Genomic DNA, 20,861 nt, shown 5'->3' on the forward strand with positions numbered 1-20,861 from the left:
TCAATTACGCAAAATGATTTGAAAAAGACTCCATGTATGTTTTCTGCTCCATGTACATATTCCCTGGAATGATACAATCCCATAGAATGGTAAGTTCTAATGCTTAGCAGGAGACCATTTTCTCTGTGTGCAGACAGCTGTGACTGGATAAAGGACTCTGGTCGTTAACATGGCCAGTCATTGATTAATATGGATGGTCATCTCCAAATTGATTATTGTAAAATCAATTGCCCAAAGGAAAAATCAACATATGCGGCTGCATTGAAAATTATTAACGCTAACTGTATATCACCAGTAACTGTGTTCAGCTTACAATACTCTCAGCTAAAAATCAATTCTGAGGCCTTTAATGAATTGTCTTTATTGGCATGAATAATAAGACTATAAAGTAAATTATTTCAGGATGGATTCTCTGGAATGGCAAAGAGCACAAATGCATCTTTACCCTTGCTAGGTTTAGTATAAGAAAAAATGACAGCTTTGGTATATTTTCCTACAGAGGCTGTGTACTGAATACCCTTAACATTAATTTACTTACAGAAAGCAGGTGCTGCAGGAAAGGTTTTGCTGCAGACTCACAAAAAATAAAAGGGATGGATCTGCTAGAAAAGTCATCCCAGTCTACAGCACAGAGTAATATTGCAGAAGTCCCTGTTTGTTTTCCTCCAGGTTCTCATGGCAGACTCGCCGGGATGTGACCACAGCGAATGGCCAGAGGCCGTGCTGGGTTTTTTCCATCTCCTCGCCGAGATGGTTACCAAAGATTCCCCTGGACTATTTAAAAAAAAAAAAAACAACAAAACAAAACCAACAAACCCAACAAAGAGCAGAAAACCCACGCTGTTGAAAGCCATCTGCTCCCCCTCTGCAGCCGTTTATTCCATTCCCCCTGCACAGATGGTGTCCGTCCCCTCCCAGCCCTCTCCAGGGACAGGGGACCCCGCTCCTCTTGCCGTGCCGGGGACGAAACGCGGAGGTGCTGCGAGATGGGGCGACCCGAGCGGGGGCTGTGGGAGTGATCCCGCACCTTGCGGGGGCGGCCGGCTCCTCCAGCCCTGCCGGAGGAGCTGCCGGGAGCCGGGCAGGTGGTTATTGTCCCCGGCGGGAAGATGGAGGCGGCCGGCGGGGAGCGGTGAACGCCGTGAGTGCCGGCGGGGAAGCGAAGAAGGGGCTGCGGCGGGCGGCCCGGTGCGTCCCCGCGGCGGGGAGCGGGGCGGGCTGGGCTGGGCTGGCAGGGGAGGGTCGGGAACGGGTTTGGGGAGGTGGGGTTTGGAAGCCTCCTCCACAGGCTGGTGCTTGCGATGACCCCGGGGGGAAGGAGGAGGAGGCAGGGGGGGATCGTCTCAGTGAATGAATGGGCGGCAGCGGCGGCTGCCCCGCTCAATGGCTGCTGTGCTGGTAGGCGCCAGCCCCGCAGCCGGTGCTTCCCTCGCCCTCCCGTGTTTTGTCTCAGGCTGGCCCCGCTCGCAGTTCCCCAGACATGTTCAACCAGCAGCAGTTCCAGCAGCAGCTGCTGCAGCTCCAGCACCTCCTCCAGCAGCAGCAGCACCACCACCACCCCTCGGCGCAGCAGGGAGGCCGGTAAGCGCCGCTACGCGAGGCCGGGGATCTGGGGCCTGTCCCGGGGGACCGCTCTCCTTCGCCTCCCTCCCCTCCGTCCCTCCTCGCCCCGGCGAAGCCGCGTCGGGGCTGGCTGCGGGCCTGTCCGCCGCCGCGGCGGGGATGGCGACAAAGGGAGGCGGGGGCGTGGGGGGCGCAGGCCGCCGCCGGGGCAGAGCCGGGGGGCTGGAGGCCTCGGGGAGCGGCGGAGCGGTGCCTGAGGGGGGCGGCCGGGCGGGTCGGGGGCTGCTGCCGCTGTTCGTGTCTTCTTCTCCCCCCCCACAAGGAGATGCCTCCCCGCTCCCGTAGCGGAGTCCCCGAGGGCGACCCCGGGCAGGAGGGGGGGGATGCTCCGGGGCCGGGCGACCCTCCTCCCGGCGGTGGCGAGGAGGGGGCTTGGGGGGAAAACCGCCTTCTCCCGCAGAAATGCTCGTACGCACGGAACCGAGCCGCCCTGAGTAGAGACACGCACTTTATTTTATTATTGGACTTCACTTCTTTATTTATTTTTCTTTCTCTGGCTGTGTTTCCTGGCGTAGGTGAGACTATTGAACTTATTTCTGCGGTGGCACCGGTGCTGAGGATGTGACTGAGCACTGGGGGATGGGGGCGGCATGGAGAAAACCATGTTTTGTTTGTTAAAAGACAAATGATAACTGACAGAAATAAAAAGGCAAATAGACGGGGCTTTCCTAAAAACTGCAAGAGAGAAAATAACTGTCTTAGATAGGAGCAGTTGTCCCCGATGAGCTGAGATTTGTAGAACTAACACGAATTCTCTGAGATGATGCATTTTTTTGCAGTTACTGTTCTCTGTAAAGCCTCTGGAAAGTCAAAGCAATGGGATGTGAATTTAAGAAGAAAGTTAATTCCTTATTTAATAAATTATAGTAATTATCCTTATAAAGGCATATGTCTCTGAGGTGAATGTGGGAATCTTTCTGTTCTGCTGGAAATACGAATCTCTCAGTCTTTCTTACCATTTTCTTATGTCTTCTACTATAAACAAAGCTGCCCTTAAAATGCCAGTATGGGACTGGCTGTGAGAGCACGGATGCATCTTACACCTTTAAAAGTATGGTTTTTCTGGTATAAATATCTTGGCTCTGAGACTAGAACAATCTGGAGCAGCAAACGTGAAGATGAGCTGCTGTAAATGCTGTTAAGAGGGTTGTGTTTTTTTGTCAGCACGGATATTTTGATCCGTGTTTGTCCCTCTTTACAGCCCTAACAGATATAGCTGTGTCAGCAGTCATGCTTAGAGGTGGGCCTGACCTTGCAATTGCCTGAAGAAGTGCCTGCCAGTTTCTTCAGACTTTTCTCTCATGTCTGCTCCACCCTCCTTTAGGACCGGAGAGTCCTCCTCGGCTCGCTTCTTCCTCCTCGTGTTTTAAATATGAAGGCTGTGCCTTATTTTTCCATCCAGTTCTTGCAGTTAGGGGGCACCATTTACAGTTATGGCCTGTCTGGCTCCGTGTGGGAGGCATCGGTTTTGGAAAAATGTGCTTTAAGCTACTGAGAAAACTCCCTGGTTTTTAAAACTTCTTTTTTTGTTGTTGTGTTAAATGTAGCTGCTGATCTAGATCGCTCATTTCTACTGACGAGTGCTGCATAATTCTGTAGAACTGCAGTCATCAGCTCCTGGGCTTTTTTTATGCTGCTTGACAGGCTTTATGTGGGCTTGGTGCTAAGGAGTTCTCTCTGACCTCAAATTCCTTGATAGACAATCTGTCAGCTTTGGAAATTCCAGGAGAGTGGAAGAAAGAGGATACAGTGCCGGTGTATGGTATCTTCTAATGCATGTATATCAGCACTTCAGCTGTTCTTTGCTCCTCTTTTTTATACTTGTTAGATGCCTGGAGCTGAAAGGTACAGTTTTTATTGGGTTCTTATGATTAATGCCTTCTTTTCCAGGGGTTTGCCACCACCGCAACAGCAACAGATGCTGAGCTTACGGGCAACAAATCAACCATCGCTGCTCAATGCCAATCCTATGCTTCAGCGGGCCTTACTCATGCAGCAGATGCAAGGTACCGTCGTTATGGGAGACGCTTGCTTATTGGAGTTATTTAATCATCCTTCATGGACTGAAACCATAGTATGGTTATTTCGTGCCGAACCGTTGCAGTCCTTGTATTTGGCAGTTCTGTTTGTCTTTCTTTTTTTTTTTTCCTCATCTTCTAATTTGTCCCTATTCCACATCACAGAGGTTCTTCAATTGTTGAAAATCCCATGTGCCCAACTGTTCACTACTGGGAATAGCACTAGAAGGTATCGGGTTAGATACTAAATATGTGCTTTCCCTCATACACTTGGTGGAGAGAGTATTCTGCCATCAATATATTTAGATAAAATACTTAGATTTGCATTATTTGTTTGTCTTGGTTGGAAAGTTACAACAATTTATTTCATTGTCTGTTACACATGTGCTAACCTTGTTTGCAGTGTCTGCTTGTCTTTGCCCAAACTTCCTGCAGTACAAACAAATGAAGTATATTGTGGTGGAAAATGGTTTGGGTTTAAATTACTTTGTGAAATTTCTATCCCCTGAAATGACTGTCATTTGTGTGGTGGATAATATCACTGTTCTTCCATCACTGTGTTTCCACAAGTGGATTTTTTTGCCAGATGTGATGTTTTCAAAACAAATTCATGAAGCTGCCTTAGTAATAGCATTGCTGACATAAAGATATTGGGAATAAAGCTGTGTTTTTATTTTTGCTCATGTCTTAACCTGTCAGCTCTTTTCAACACAGAAAATCAGTACCTGGGATAGTTTTAAAGTGCCTAGTTTAGATTAATGCCTGCAATTTTAATCTCGCCTGTGAATCATGCCCAGATGTGAAGACAATAGATTTATTCTGCATGTTGTTAACGCTCCTTTTGTTCTCTCTTGCCCATTTAACGAGAGGGCTCTCTAGTGACTCCAGTGGCTCTCTACAGATCTCTGTCAGGTTGTAGGAAAGCTGGCAGTGAAAAAGGGTAAGCCACGCTCTGAAGATTGGTGTATGTATTTGTGTCAGGAAAGAAGTCTGACTCCACTTGAGTCAGCCATACTCCTTTCAGATATGTTTGATGTTAGCATGGGCTCACCTTTTCCCTAAAGCAAAATCTCTTATTGAGAAGTTGTATTTAAATAGTATGCTAAGGGCCTGAGGCAAATGAGATACGAGAGCAGGATAAGGTGTGTGTAATGAACACTCTACGTGCACTTTGACTTTGCGTTGTTCCTCTTCTTTTCACCTCTACATGCAGAGTTGAGTTGTGACGTCTCTTTCAATAATCTACATCAGCTAGCCACACGTAACATGTAATATGGTTGCAGTGTCTGGTGTGGCCCTTCTTAGGGGTATGAATTTTTTTTGTTCATTCAGGTTTGGGTTATGTGTAAGAATATCTCATGCTGTGTACCTCTGTACCTGCAAAACATCAGCATAAATAATTAATTGACTGTATGTGGCTTCAGCAATGGGAATAGGAAAATATAAATACTTCAAGTTGAAATAGATGTATGGTTCTTTAAAGGCCCTAAACTGAGAGCAGAAGATAACTTCTTGTTTTATAGATATCTTTTTAATACAGCTATGGCTTTTTACAGCAGGAGGTTATTTATGGTAAGTAATAAGAGATTAGATTACTTTTGAAGACAAATGTCGGGGAGTATTTCCTATTGTGTTGCAGGCTTCAAACAGTGTAGCTTGGTTTTTCAGCTTTTGGAGTGCCTTTCTCCAAACTTCTCTGGCCTCTTTTGACAGCTTCTAAAAAGCCAGAGTATGTGCTAATTCAAGTGTGAGGTAAAAAAAATTGGAATATGAATCCAGGTTTCCAGAATGGTGGACAGCTTCTGAGGGTGTGGCTGAAGCATCTGGTCACTTCCATGGGGATAACAAGGACGGCCGTCGTAAGAAATTGTTGAGACTTAGTTAATAGTCTGTGGATGCTGAAAAGAACTGTTCAGAAAGCAGAGCATTATAATTGGAAATGGCAGTCTCTCAAGTGTCGGCATTTAGGCTGACATGTTGAACTTGCATGACAACCAGGTGGCAGAGAGGACTGTGGAATATTTTGTTTGAAAAGTCCAGTGTTGTTTTAAATGAAATGCTGTTACTGGCTTGTGATAAACAGCATCCGTACTCTGGTGCGAGCTGCCAGCTGCACGAATGTGGGATGAATTTTCCTTTTTTACAGAGAATTTCTGTAAAGCGAGACCTTGTTTGTTGCAAACACAAGTGCTAGTGTGCTTAGATCAAATAATTGCTCTAATGATTTTAGCCTGCAGTGACAATTACAGTTAAATAGTCTGATACATAGTAATAGTTGCTATCACATCAAATTCTGTTTGGCGGGTGCTGAAGAGGGTAGAGCATAGAGCACCCATATGGTGCCCAATAAAGTACAGGGTCTCATGTGGAGGAGCCCTTCCCCTCTCTATCTGCTGTTTGTACAGGTGGAAGATTTTCTCTCGCATTCGCACACTGCAGGATGGTGATATGCTGTGTGTTTGCCTTTATAGGAAACCTGCGTGGATTTAACATGACAGCGCCGGCACTGCAGCAGTTTTTCCCTCAGGCTACAAGACATTCCCTCTTGGGGCCACCACCTGTTGGGGTCTCATTAAAGCCAACTCGACTGGGCTTCCCCAACCTTCCCTTCCCGCGGCAGAACCGGACCTTTCGTAAGGTGGGCTTGTAGTTTCCAGCTGTTCGGGAGCTTCGTGTTCCTTTTGCACTTGCGGCAGTTGACTGTATTGTACGTGGAGAGCAAAAGAGAAAGGACAGAGCCTTACAATGAAAACTACATTTTGCACCATGCTGCTGACACAGAAATGCAGAAATAAGTCCATCCCTAAGGTTCTTGTGGTGCATGTTTACATATATGATGCAAAGGTTTCTTGTCACTTGCCCAAGAGAGAATTCCTCGTAGCAGAACTGTTTAAACCTAAGATATAAAAGGGGCCTTCAAAATTACCAGCTTCGAAGTAATTGCAATAGAAGAAATCCTGTCTGAGTGTGTTGCTCTTCACAGAGGCCAGAGTTCTGCCCCATTAGCCTTCCAAAGCAGTTTGTTGTTCCCAAATGACTTGTTCCTACCATGGACATGTCACTTTGCCTCTTTGGGCTGCTCTCCCTCGTTTTAAGATCAGGATCATGGATTTTGTAAAATCAACAATTTTGGTTTTGTAAAAATCTTTCTCACTTTCCACCATTAAGGTCTCTCTTGTGTCCTGGAAATGGTTCTTGGTTTAATTGTCTGGTACATCCCTCCTCTTTGATTAGCTTTTGCATATTTGGTCCCATTCTGTCAAAAAGATGTGCTGGATAAGGTAGACTTCCACTCTTGGACTGACTTTTCTCCATAGTTGAAAGGAAGGTGGATTATTTGTGACTATTCTTTTTCCCTCCCCTTGGACGTCTTGCCAGAGTGTCTCTAAAGTGATCCTACTCTATGCAAGCAGTTGGGTCTTTTACAGCTGCTACTTAAAGCACTGAAGAAATGTCATGGGCTGCCTATGGAATTAAAGTGCAGTGCCTTGTTTACCATGTAAACTTGCAAGAAGCAAGACAGTCCATTGTAAACCATCTATTCCTTTCCATTGCATGAGCTGGAATTCCTATTCCTGTCTCACAGTAAAAGTCTGGTGCTCTGGGCAGTGTGTTGGGTTTGAGGAAGGACCGAGAGCTGGCAGTGACTCTCTGTCCATTGCAGGACTTCCAGAGGGTCCCTGACAGGAAGCGGGAACTAGATCCTGGTTCTTCATCTCAGACACAAGGTGATGAGAAAATGGAAATCCCAGAGGGAGGGCGAGCAGGGTCAGAGCAGAACAACTCCTTGCCATCCACAGGTAAGGGGGAGCCTGTAGAGAAACAAATGCTTCTAGACATTATAAACTTCTCTTTGCTACTCCTGCAACAAAGACTGGAGGGGGCTTTAGTATTGATCAGCTACATTTCTCTCCATTTGTGAATAAACTGCCTATGGCAGCCCTCTGCTATGTGCTTCATATATCCTTTTTTCCTGGATATTTTTGGTTTTTATAAGCTAGCTCCATATCTCTTGCATGGAAGCCTCTCGGAGGTCACTTTGACAGCAAGCCCCATTTAAGATCGGGGGCAAAAAAGTAAAAGTGGTTTGAAATGAAAGCTTCCATGTTGTCTTACCTGTGCTGAACTCAGCATCTCATGAAGTCAAACACGTGAAGCAAAATCAGTTGCAACCAACATGCTAAGAACAAGATGAGTTGGAAGAGTACTTGTACTCCAGTTGTCAGAACAGAAACTGCTGGCACTGAATCTCTTGCAGTGTCAGATACAATACAGATGTGGGAATGCTGGGAATGTTATTTCTGACTGAAGAGTGCCTAATCTAAAAATGCAGGCGTATGATGAGGCTGTGACCAGTGTATATGCAGTGGGGAAAATTACCTGATTAAATGATTGCTGTCAGGTAGGTATGCCACCTTGGCTTATATTAATGTTCCTATGATCTGTGTTCTTGTCACCTAGGTCTAGCACTAAGACCCGCTTAGTAGACATAAAGGTAGATTTCTTTCTGGACGACACCTCATACAGTGACATCTGCAATAAAACTGGAATCTCTTAGGTCATTATCTAACCTTGTCGCTACAATTCTCGAATTCAGAATAACCAAGTGTATGGTATTATTTGCTCTAGTAGAGTTTTATTGCCATTGGCCATTCAGTTAGAGAATATGCTGAAGGTGGCATGATCTGCTTTGCTAAGGAGATCTCCTTCTGTGTTCCTGCAGAGACAAGAATTCCAACGGAATCTGTATTGAACACTGAGCCTGCGGCAAAAAGACTGAAGAGGTATTTATTGAATGGGGTTTTGAAATAGTTACTGGGTTTAGAATTAATGTCTATTTTTATTTTCTAATAATTAGGGCTGTACTGTACTGGCCTGATGTCTAGCATGTAGGAGGTATTTCAGATGCTTGTGGACAATTCAGAAAATCTCATAGTGCTGAGATCCCGGGTGTTGTAGGGTCTCTTCTGTGGGTGATCCAACTATGGGAATGAAAAATAAGAGAAGCAGCTCATGTAAACACGCAAGAAAGTGGAGTTTGCTCATGTATTCTCCTGCCAGGATTCTTGTAAGAAGCAGAGAGGTTCTTTTCTATTCTGATATATTTCTCTAATTTTCTTCCCTAAATGTCAAAAAGGGAAGTAAGCAGCCACGTATCAGCAGAGAGGAAAAGCCTTGGAATATATCCAAGCCTGTATCCACGAGTGTTGAGTTCTGTATCCCTTCTGCAAAGATTGTCTTGCCAGTACTCCTGTCTGTTGGGTAAAAATAGACAAAGGCAATCCTATTATCTGCAAGGGATGCAGCGTGCAGGCATGCTGGCCATGGCAGGTCCATCTTGGCGCTGCCTGCCTCTCCAGGTGCAGGAAAGAACAGACAAGGCTGTATTGCCATCTAGTGGGAAGGCACATCATGGAGCTCCTGGTGCCATCTGTATGGTGCCATGCCGTACCTCTCCCAGAACTGTCACTGTTAGCGGGTGCAGAGGGAGAAGAGGAGGGAGTGAATACAGATTTCTGGAGGCATTGATTTGAGAATTCTCCAACATATGTTAATGACTATGAGTCAGGACTCCTGGGTCCTCTTATCTTCCCTGTTAACAATTTACTGCATGGTTTCAGAGAAGTTTCTTCACCTCTCTGTTTCCCATCTGTAGATTAGAGATTAATGGCTAGCTTTAGGGAGAATATTCCAAGATTACTTTGATGTTCAGATATTACCTTGATCATGTAAAACATTAAAGAGTGATAAATATTATGTGAGCAGGGACCATCGTGAATTATGAACTCTGATTAGCCAGAAAGTGAATAAATTCAATTAAAGCTAAGTCAAATGCGTTTGAGCGTATGCTTTGTTAATCTGTTTGCCAAAGCTAATTTAATTTTAATTACATTAATATTTAGTAAGGTATTAATCAAAGTCCTGTTACATACACTGAAAAAAGAATCAAGTCTGAGGAATGACAGATCTCACTGCAGCAAGCCTGCTATTAGTAAAATCCCTTCCTAGGCAGTAGTTGGGGGCTGCTAGATTTGATGCATATATTATGGCTGGTATTTACTTAGAATAGCTAATTCCTTAGCTTTTTTTTTTTTTGAAATATTTCTGTTTACTTCTAATGAACAGATAACGGATCTCTGAAAAAAAATAGTTTACTGTTCTCATATTGTCCTTCATAGATGAGAAGGGCACTCCCCCCATCCATGTCACAGACTTTTGTTTCATGCTTCATTGTTCCATTTACCTTTGGCCAGGAATACCAGCCTCCTTCTTCATTTCAGGTTTTTCCCACTTCTGCCTTTTCTCCTATGTACCATCTGTAATGCCTGGAACAACATCCTCATTCCAGTGCAGAAAGCACTCATCATCTTCAAATTCTCCTTGAACACCCACTTCTAGCATGGCCTGACAAGTATCCATATAATACCATTTCCTCCTTAGATCATGCTCGTGATGGCTTTTGCTCCCTTAGATTGCTCCTTAGATTTGCAGTTTAGCCTGCAAACCCTTGCCCTGGAGTGCTGTCACCATCTGTGTGTGGTATAGCGTTGAGCCTGCTGGCAGCACTTGACAAATAATGTTAATGCCAGCCACTCTTGTTTTCTTCGTGTTTGCACTGCCCAAACCCTGATGCATATTTATAGCCATGTAACCCAGTTACATTATCACTTACCAGCCTGGTAAATTATGTGGGGGGTGTGTGTGTGTTTGGATCCCTGGATGCAGTACCTGCACAGTTTGTATTCTTGCTTGTGTAGAATGTGTTGCTCCCTGTTGGCAGAAGGACACCAGCGGGTGGGATACCGAGCTGGCCTGAGACAGAAGACATTCAAGCCATGGCAAAAAGTGTTAGCCCTGATGGAAAAATGGGGGGATGGAGAAAGACATTGTAAAGTACACTTTGTGCCCTCTGCAAGTCAACCATTTATTCACAGCAGTCCCCTCAGGATCTTTTTTCTCCTTAGCAGATCACCAGTACCAAATAAAACAAAGCAAAGTCTTTTTTATTTGTGTCTTGTACAACTCCACTTCCCCCACAAGCAGAACTGTAGGGACTCTGGAATGAAACACGACTGATATGAATAGAGCAGGTAGTTATGATGAAGGTAGGAATGAAACACGACTGATATGAATAGAGCAGGTAGTTATGATGAAGTCCCTGTAAGACACCATTGAAAACCTGTTCAGTTCTGACAGGTCTCTGCATGTTGCCTCATGCACAGAGCAGCTTGGAGTGCTGTCCAGGTTTTGCAGTTTCCCAGCAGGTCACCAGTCAAGACAGGAGTGAGCTCTCAGAGCTCTTATTAAGAATATTTCCTGTATCAACTTATTTCCCTGCCGGCTTCTTGCAGGAGAGGGCAGTGATCCAAAAATCAGTTCTAACATTCTTGTCCAGATTGTCTGCTGTTTCTGAATCTATTCTAGAATGCCCACTCTTTGTTGTTTTTATTTATTTCTGCCGAATCCTTGCCTGAAATACCACTTGCAGTAGCTTATTGATTTGAGGGTTTAGTGGAGAGTGTAGTAGTGTAGATCCCAGCCTGTGCCTTGGTGTGTCTTTTGAATCTCTTTGTCTGTAACATGGCAAATAAGGTTATTTTCTTGATATCCTTGAAGTGTAACTGAGGAGTCTGCATTGGTGGATGCAACAGGCAGCAAGGACGCAGAAGAGTCAAGCACCCGTGTCCAAGCTGACGGTGAGTTGCTGGGCACTGTGATTTGCACTTCTAGGGCACTCCTTGCTGGAACTCCACCTGTGGATCAGCATCTGTAGATCCTGTGGGTCTTGTCAGAAATGTCCTTCCTCCAGTCATAGAGAATGGGGAAAGGAGGAGAAAATTTAGGAACAAAATCTCAACATCAGTCCCCTAAAACCTGTTGCCTACCAAATGCAAATGATGGGAAGTTTCCCTCTTTAATAAGGATTTCTTTGGAGAAAGGTTTGCGAGCTGGGCTTACGGCCACCAGCACTGCGAGGAAAGCTCCCTGACTTCATTGACCTGCTGCTTTGTTTTTTTCAGTCATTGCTATTTTGATTTAAGGCAGCTAAAAGGACGCTCTCTTCCTAGGTACAGATAATGCAAAGCAGTACACAGCTGAAGATCTCTCTAAAGAGAGGAAATTCTCTGAGGAACCAAAGGCTCCTGAGGTGAGTAGACATCACTCCATGCAGGCTGGGGTGGTGCAGAACATCCAGCCTCCCCCTCCATCCCAGAGAAACCCGTTGCCACTGGGAACCAGATGGCACCCACGTCTGGAGCTCTGTCTCCTGCTGTAAGCTGTTGTCCCTGGCAATAAGGCATAATATGTCTGCAATTAGTGCGTAGTCTGCTCTGACTTGCTGCTTTTGTACCTCTCCTAGCCTGTACCTTACCTACTGCTGGCTGTTTGCGAATGCTGGGGTTCGTTAAGATTTCAGTATTCATCTGGAAAGATGGAAAGTTGAATTGAAAGAGCCACTGAAAAATACATGTATTGAGGGCCATAGCTAAATGCATCCTTTATGTTGCTGAAGAGCAGATGTAAAAAGATTCAGGTGATGGTAGTAAAGATGCAGCTGCTGTGGCACTTGCCGTCACAGCAGGCAAGAGCAGAAAGTGGGAGCCTTTTGAAAGGTGGCTTGGAAAAATAAGACACGGGTGAAGCCAGCGACCTGAGAGTCTTTGGCATGAAATACCTTGCCCACGTGCTAGAAGTTAAGCCAGGCCCTTACACTGGCTAAATCTGTAAGCAGACAAAGATTTAACCCATGGTGTGAAGCAGACTTGATAGTCTTCCTTAATTGGATACATTAGTTGATGTGATCGAAAGTATCATCCTGCCCTTGTTTGAGTACCTTTGTCCATGGGCTGTGGTGCTGAGTTGCCTTTAGTTCTGCAGTGGAGAAACGTGAGCTGGTTGTGTCCCTTACCAGCGCGTTGTTTTTTGCTCCAGTCTCCAGACACTGGACCACAAAATGTCTACAGAGGCTATAGAAACAACCATCTGTACTAATAGGCCTGGTACTATGACCCAGGGATTGCTGATTTAGCAGTGCTGGGAGAACACGTGTGTACGAGAGTCTTTCTGATCAGCTTCCTGTAGATTCAAGCTTAAATGCGTTTTCTTAAGGGGTAGAGAGCTTAGGTCGCATACAAAAAGCAAGTGTAATTTTTAGTGTCTTCTACTGAGAGACTGGACTTAATCTTGACTCCTTCTTTTGGCAGGTGTTGAGCTCTGGAGGTTCACTGAAAGTGACTATCCAGCAGAGCAGTGAGAGCAGAGCTATCAGTACAACGGCTCTGAAACCAGGGCACTGGACCTGTGAGGTGGGCACAGCTGATCCCAGCCCTGAATCAGTCCTTAAATTCTACTGTTACATCTGCAAGACCAACTGCTGCAGTCAGCAGGTAAAAATCCACAGGTCTGTCTGTGATATGGGTGGTCAAGAGAAGTGAATTTGATGGCCAGCTGCTGTGGGGAGGTGCAGCAGGAGACTTGTTTGCAAGGGCTCGTGCTTCAGGAGCAAGGAACATACAAAAATGATGACAAGCATGCAGATAAAATAAACCGCTCCTGAGGAGCTGGCAAGCAACCTGCTAGAGAGCGAATGTGGGTGGATCCACAGGCAGCCATGCTCTTAAGCTTTTATACCATTTCATTGTTAAACAGCAGTCAAGAGAATGGAAAGCATAGCTCATACCTGTTATTTTCTGTATTTTGAATACATTTAAATGGATTTTTCTCCTAACCTCTCTCTTAGAATTTCCAGTCCCACATGGCTGGAATTCAGCACCAGCAGCGACTTGGGGAGATTCAGCACATGAGCAATGTTTGCTTTGTTTCGCTACTGCCCATGGTGAAGGAGCAGAAGGTGCTGTCAGAGAAAGATGGGTAAGTGTTGATCTGTGCTAGAAAACACAATTTGAATGTGGACCCACATGGATTCTAAAATTCCTCACTGCACCAGAGTGCCCTTGTGTTCTAGGTAAGATACAAAATCCCTCTGGTTTCAGTGGCCTTAATCTCCTTCAGGCAACTTTCTTCCTGCTGAAGGATCCCAGTGTTGACTTTGACCTGCTGTGTGGTTTTTAATACAGTAGATCAGGTCAGACACTTGTTTTAACTGCGCCTTTCTGTCAGTGTGAGCTAAAGCAACCTGTATAAATGGCTGGGAAGGGGAGAAGATAAATCTGAGCCTGTAAAGATAGGAATTCTGGGGAAGACAATGCCAAGAACAGATTGTGGTATTCCATGGAGAATGTAAAAAGGTGTGACTTACAGATATATCTGTTGTCACTTCAGAGAGACCCAGCAGCGATGGTGTAACACTTGTCAGATACACTTCACAGGGGATCTAATCAAACATCGCAGGACCCAAGAACACAAGGTAACAACCATAGCATGGATTTCATCTTTGCACTGACCTTTCGCAGGGATTGAGTGGAAGTGTCTAGCATCTTCTGTTCCCTGAGCAGCAAAGGAAAAGTGATGGAGTGGAGGGATGCGCATAAAATTGTGCCAGTAACATCCTCACTGTCTAAGGGCACTACCGTGCTACTTGCTGCCTCTGAACACCAGCACCATTAGAACTTCCAGTTAGAACTTCATGCTATGTCAGTATGGCCTGAAGCACTTCTAGTTTGTAATTCTTGACTTTTCTCAATACATATGGCCTATCATACTCAGCTAATGAATTGAATGGAGGGATTGGCCTGTAAATTTTCAAGCTAAAGATTAGGTGGGACATCATATTTATTGGCTCCTAAAGGAGAAGTGCCAGAACACCTTTTATAAGCTGCATTTGTTTTGCTCTGCATGTTTTCCATCTTTTTGGTGGATAAGAGATAGGGAGTCCTTTCTGATAAAAATACAACTCTCTTTGTGGTCTGCGTGTTTTAGATGCAGGGGTCTGACTGTTTCACTCAAGTTCTATCTGCATTCCTCCGAAGTGGTGCCTTTTGTGACTTACTGAACTGTCCCCCTTCCCTTAGCTGGCCAAACGCTCGCTTCGTCCTTTCTGCACTGTCTGCAGCCGACACTTCAAGACCCCTCGCAAGTTTGTGGAACATATGAAGTCCCCTGAGCACAAACAGAAAGCCAAAGAGGTAATTGTGCCTGAGTGGAGAGCTCTGCAGGACTGGAGGCAGCTATGCTGTGGAACAGCTTAACTTTCTGCTTCCCTGACTATTGCAGGGATGGAAGACTTGCAGTTCTTCCAGCCCTGTTTTAATTTTCATTTTTTGCTAGTCTTCGGTTGTTAGAGCTTAAAGAAATTGAGTGCAAAAGGGACAAGGACTTAGATATGTCTAGAAGCGAGACAGCTTTGTGCCTCTCTTGCAGTGCTTTCTACTCCTCAGATGCAGTCTGTTCAGAGTCTGGGGTCTTCCTTGGTTAAATGGAGAGCGCAGAGTGGATCTGATCTTCGTTTTCTGTGCCTGACAGGTGAGGCTAGGGGAGAAGGAGTTGGGCAGCCCGGAAGATTCAGAGGAGTTGATCACAGTGGATGCTGTTGGCTGTTTTGAAGATGATGATGATGAAGAGGAGGAGGAGGAGGGGGGAGCTGGTGAGGAGGAAGACCTTGATGTAGTGCTGATAGAGAATGAAGATTCTGCTGCCAAGCAGGTATGCTATGCAAAAGGAGAAGGAATGACCTATCTGAGAATCTGCTGTGGGATCCTCTGACTTAGTTGGTCTTGGCTGGTTGAGCTCAGGGTTTCAAGAGCCCAGTCAATCTTCTACCCTGCAGCAGGAGGGTGAGGGCTCTGGGTTTGTTCCAGAGCACAGGACAATGCAAAAGAATCAGGCACTACGTGTGGGATGCAGGAGTGTGTTTCTGCTGTGCCATACAGCTCTGACAGGTGTCTTCAAACATTACCTTGTTGCTGAGGAGCATAAGCAATGTTTTTTCAAGGGAAAGAATTTCTGACAAAGACATTGACATAGTCTCTTTGAATAGCCCAGCAGTAGCTTGATCTCATAGCAAATGTGTGGAGATTTGCCTTGATAAATATAATTTTCCCAGTAGAGAGCAGTTACCGAGAAGGAGGTACATGGCTAAGCTGCTTCAAGCTTGGAGCGTAAGGGACCTTTATAACCCTTGTAGTGAATTGGCCTCCTGACATTGGGTTTTGTATCTGGCCCTAACCGGATGCTGTACAACTCCTTCTCTGGTATGTGAATCCTCTGTTTTGCTCCCAAGCTTAGCAGAAAAGTGTAAGAGTCCAGGAAGGGAATTGGCATAGATACCGTAGGCACTAATGTTCTTTTGGTTTCCAGACTGGGCTGAAGGAAGTGTCTTTGGAGGATTACGAAGGAAGCGAGAAGTATTGTCCAGACACAGCCTATGGTAAGCAAGCAGAGTTGAGCACAAAGGCCCACAGAACCTTCTCTGGCCACGTGCTGTATCTGTAAGAGAGGACGGTCTCTATCTACTGCTGTAATGAGTTCTTGGGCCATAGTGCTCAGCATCGGACTGGTGCAAGTCACTGCTGCCTGGAGAAAGAGCCAAACGTTGCTTTATTACTGTGTGATAAAACATACGGATGTGATTGATGTTTGTCAGCTGCCTTTTGCATTGAAGAAGAAAGAAAGAGAGCCAGATACCTTACTAAGGTAGGAATTGGAGTAAGTAGGGCAGGAGTACTGAAGAAATTAGGTAGCAAATGAGGGATGCTCTGGAAAGATGGAGCCTGAAAGCATATTGATTAGAATGCTTTCCAACAGAAATGCAGCTTGTATAGAGATACTGAGCAGTACTGACAGTATCGCATTCTCTGCCAGAGCCCAAACTCTGCATGTTTCCTCCGCTTCAGAACCCCCACGCTCTACCTAGCGGTTATTCAGACATGTTGCTGGACTGGTGGGCAGTGTTGCCTCCAGATGGCTGTCTCTGGTCCCCACCCTGTAAGCGATTCTGACTTCACATGTCTAACGGCCACTCGTGTTGCGAGGAGGGCAGCTCTGCAGAGGCTGTTTTGTGCCCAAGGAGAGCTCTGTTTACACCGATCTTCCATATCGCTGTAACCTTCCACTATCATGTGGCAGATGGAATAATGATTCATGCTGTGAATGTTCTCTGCGTGTTCCTCTTGCGCGCCTGCTGTCTTCTGCTTGGTTTGATCCCATCACATTAGATCACATGTTCTCTGTAGTTTTCCATTGTATTCTTTTTTCCTTCCCCGCCCCCCCCCCCCCCTTAATGCTCTGTGTAGTTTCTTTGCTCTGGCAGCTAGATTTCTCTCTGAATATCGGCCACACAGCCATTCTATGGTAAGATGAGATATTCAGCAAGTCATCTTGCAAATCCCTGATTAACAGAAGCAAAGCTTTCCATTTTTCTTTTTCTCCCTCCCCTTCCCTTTTAACATGCTTTCATTATTTGAGTTCCATTCAATGTGATCTGTGATTTCCCTTCCCCTCCCGTTTCGCAGGCCTGGATTTTCTGGTCCCCGTCGCAGGTTACCTCTGCAGGCTGTGTCACAAATTCTACCATAGCGACTCTGCTGCCCGGCTCGCACACTGCAAGTCCCTGATGCATTTTGAGAACTTTCAGGTTAGACCCTTTGGCGATTGCATGGCCTGGCATTTGTTACCCCCATGCGTGTCTCTTCAGCAAATCCACCACGTCAGCTGTCTTGTCTTCAGTTCATTTCCATCATCCTCGGTGTCCATTGTGCCATAGCTTTCTCCTGGTGTGCTCTGTGTTTGTCTCCCATCACCACTGTAGATGTCAAACCAGTCCAGTCCTGCTTCCTGGCTACTGCTGCTGTCATCTTGTTGCCCATTTCTGGCTGGAAATCTTCTCAGAGTGTCTATTCTGTTTGCTGAACCTGTGGAGTCTGTTGTTCAGTCTAGGCCTCTTCTCTGTTAGACAGATTACAGGTGGGTCAAGATGGGGAAAGAACAAGAGACAGAGGCTGTTCCTTTTAAGGAAGGATAGTACATTTGCATCTTTTCATGCGATACTGTGGGAACAGCTCCTTAGCCAAAATTGGGGGTGTGATTCATCCATGAAGGGGCCTGGTAAAACGAGGCATTCACCTTGGAAATTTGGAAATGTAACATTACAGACTCTTTATGTGATGGAAGCTACAAGCTGCTGAGAGTCCATTTGGTCCCCAGGGTCAGCCTGCAACAGGAAGTCAGTCTGTCTGTCTGTCTGCTACCCTTTCCTAGAAACTCCTTAGCACAAAGCTCTGCCAGCTGATGCTGTTCCTTTTGCTTTACTGGCTCCACCTAAAGAAGCCGTATTGCCCCTTGCTGCTTTTGTATCTAGAAGCTTTTCCTACTGGGCTGGCCTGGAATCTGCCTCCATCGTTCTGTCCTTGTTGACTTGCCAGGGGGTGAGGGGCCTGGATTAGCACCTTGTGGTGGGTACACAGGGCTTGCACTGTCTCTGCCCTCTCCCGTGACCACTGCCTGGGTCCTGCCTGTGCAGGAGAGCGATATTCCCTGACCCTGACAAGAAGGGAGGCTCCCACGCTGACTTTGTCCTCGGCCTGCACCCAAAACCTGCTCCAGCAAAAGCAGGCGTGCTTCCCTACCACAGATGTATCCAGCTTTTGTTAGTGTTTTAAAAAAAAAAAAAAAAGATTTTACTGTTTTTCTGCTAGTCTTCAGACAGGTTAACTATTCCTAGTCAACAGTCACTGCCTCCAGAAAGGGGTGGCGTGCTGCAGAAGCCAGCACTTACAGCAGTAGATTTGGAATGGCAAGTAGCAGGAGAAGGCCACAGCTGTTCAGGGTTGCTCATCCTCTCCCACTCCTGCAGTTAGTAATTTCGGGAATGAAGGAATTTGCCTTGCAGTTTTCCTGGCTTATTTTATATCAGCTTAGAGAGAAACAGCAGCAGCAGTGTGTATGCCTCCCTTTTGGCCCACTTAGAGCTGAAATCAGATGCTCTTCAAATGGATGCCGTAGTGACCTGGAGGGATTATTTATGACAAGAGTCCAACCTTAAATATCTGCAGGTGGATAACTGTTATTCTTGGCTGCCTAGGTGTCTTGGGTTTGTCACAGTCTGAGTTAAATCATTGCGTTTCTGGGGTACTCCGATAAGAGTAGCTCAGCAGAGGGTTTCAAAGCAGAGGATTGTCTGCTGGTGAGGCAGTTCACAGCAGCACTCTGAAAACAAACTGGCGTGCCTGTGCCTGGTTTATTTCAGGTACAGTGGTATGACGTGACTGATCTAGCTCCAATGCGTTATGATATTGTGCGTATCCCACTATTTGAGGACAGAGAAAGAACAAGCCTGCAATGATAAACTGAATTACAATGTGAAGCTGCCTGTCTGATGTGCTGTAATTCCACATTGCAGACTACAGTAGCACTGCTTAAGGCAGTGGTGAAAGCCAATGTGCTCAAAATGGTTTCCTTAAATTGTCAGGTTTGATGCTACTGCCAGTTCAAGGGACCCTTTAGCAGAAAGCTGAAAGTGAGTTGATTGTGGAGGGAACGGCTGTGGAAAAGAGGGAGGAGCTTTGGTTTTATTCCTATAGCTCATGCTCTGTCTGAGTCTTGAAGACCAGATTCCTGCTGCATGTTAGATAGCTATACAGAGTTGCTGTTTTTCTGAAATCCAGTCTTGAAAATGGCTAGTAGCCATTTTAATCTCTTTACAGACCTCTACTGGTTCATCATGATAGCAAGTGCAAATGAGTCATTTTATTGATGATATGCTTGCCTTTATTCTGTAGAGAACCTCAGTGCCTTGTAACAAGAAGATAATTCTTGATATCTTAGTGTTCCTGTCAACAATTTGACTGCACAGACTGTATCAACAGAGTGAAAAAATCTTAAGCTTTCAAATTAAGTCTTGCTTTGGCTGATAAACATTAAATCACACCTCTGTGGCTGAGGGCGGTGCATAGCCTCATGTATCCAGGGTACATGCCCAGAGTTACGTCCTGGCAGTAGCTGAAGCAAGAGCTGTCACTTGCACTGTTATATCTACAAAGTCCTGAGTCTGACTGAGATTAACAGTTGCCAAAACCTGATTTTTGTCTCAGGAGCCACAGGTCTGCCATGCACTTGCTCAGTGTTAAGTAATGCGAGAGGGACTTCACTTTTTAATATCGCCACTTTTCCTCACAGGAGCTGACCCTTCTCTGAAAGCCTCAGCAGCCAGGCCAGGAGAGCTGCTGAGACAAGCCGTGCCCCTGCAGATTCTAGCTGCCGCTCACCACTGTTTTTGTACAGGTTTTCCTGGACCAGCTGCTACTTGCTGCAGTGACGGTAGCTGAGCTGGGCTTGTCTCTCACATTGGTTTGTTTGTATTTGCAGAGATACAAGGCAGCGAGGCATCGCGCCACAGCTGCCTACCCCGAGGCTCCTTTGCATTCCCAGGGCTCCAGCTCCCAATTGCTGGATGATCCGAAACAGCCTCCTGCTACAACAGCAGATCCCAGCAAGAAGATGAATGATGATCGTGGAATAGACAAGGAGGGTACAGAGCTGTTGGCCCTGCAAGAACAAGCTTTGAGGCCTCCGGAGGGTAAGGGTGAGCTGGCCACCTCTGTAGCAGAGGGCAAAAGCCTAGCCAGCGTGACTGATGATGTATGTGGAATCATGGTTGTAGAAGAAGGAAATCTACAGGAAGAGAGCAAATCCACTACCACTAGTGCCGATTGCCCACTCCCTGAAGAGAACCGCACCGTAGGGGAGTTGTTGGGACACACTGTGTCTGAGGAGGAGGAAGCCAATGCAGCCAGGCAAAGGGAAGGCACAGACGACTGCCAGGATCCAGGGAATGGAGGGGGTTTAGGACAGAACGAGGCAGCAAACACAGGCCAGGAGGTAGAGGCAGAGCCTTCCTCCCTAGCCAAAGGTGAGACAGCCAGTCTTACCTCTGCTGGGTGCAGACGCTCTACTAGGCGCAAACCCAGATAGAGTGGCCTTAAAGGGAGAGCCCTTTACATATGATATTTGCTGGAAATGTTTATTTTCGGAGTCTTTTAATAGAGCAAAAACCTTCAACTTTACTGCTGTTTTTATTTTAAGAATAAAATAAGCCTGGCTTTAGCGTGTCTAATACAGGATGGTGTTGGTTATTACTTGTACAGTTGGGATACAGCAATTATGTGGAAAAACTGAGGCTTGGATTGTTGAACCTGAAAAACGATGGTAATGTGATTTCCATAGGGGACAAAGTTCATTAAATAGATGGACTTACTTTTCACTAAGAATTCTTTGTAGTTCCTCTCATTTCCTTTTCAGGCAGAGGAAAAGTTTATCTCTTGG

At 45.8% G+C, this 20,861-nt stretch overlaps 1 protein-coding gene across 9 annotated transcripts; it reads left to right on the forward strand.

The window, feature by feature from the left end:
- Positions 1–539: 539 nt before the first annotated feature.
- On the forward strand, positions 540–20,806 carry CIZ1 (CDKN1A interacting zinc finger protein 1). 9 transcript variants are annotated; one of them, XM_074609180.1, is made up of 16 exons: positions 540–1,188; positions 1,454–1,581; positions 3,514–3,629; positions 6,113–6,279; positions 7,306–7,441; positions 8,365–8,425; positions 11,259–11,338; positions 11,711–11,790; positions 12,848–13,030; positions 13,384–13,514; positions 13,926–14,010; positions 14,615–14,728; positions 15,066–15,245; positions 15,900–15,969; positions 17,054–17,175; positions 19,905–20,806. In XM_074609180.1, the coding sequence occupies exons 1-16, from the start codon at positions 676–678 to the stop codon at positions 20,508–20,510; spliced, it is 2,772 nt and encodes a 923-aa protein (XP_074465281.1). In that variant the 5' UTR covers positions 540–675; the 3' UTR covers positions 20,511–20,806. The 9 variants fall into 9 exon arrangements, with proteins under 9 accessions (XP_074465281.1, XP_074465283.1, XP_074465282.1 ...); XM_074609182.1 differs by having other exon boundaries at positions 19,968–20,806; XM_074609181.1 differs by having other exon boundaries at positions 11,717–11,790.
- The last annotated feature ends 55 nt before the right edge of the window (positions 20,807–20,861 follow it).

This window comes from Larus michahellis, chromosome 15 (assembly GCF_964199755.1).
Source record: "Larus michahellis chromosome 15, bLarMic1.1, whole genome shotgun sequence".
NCBI lineage: Eukaryota > Metazoa > Chordata > Aves > Charadriiformes > Laridae > Larus > Larus michahellis.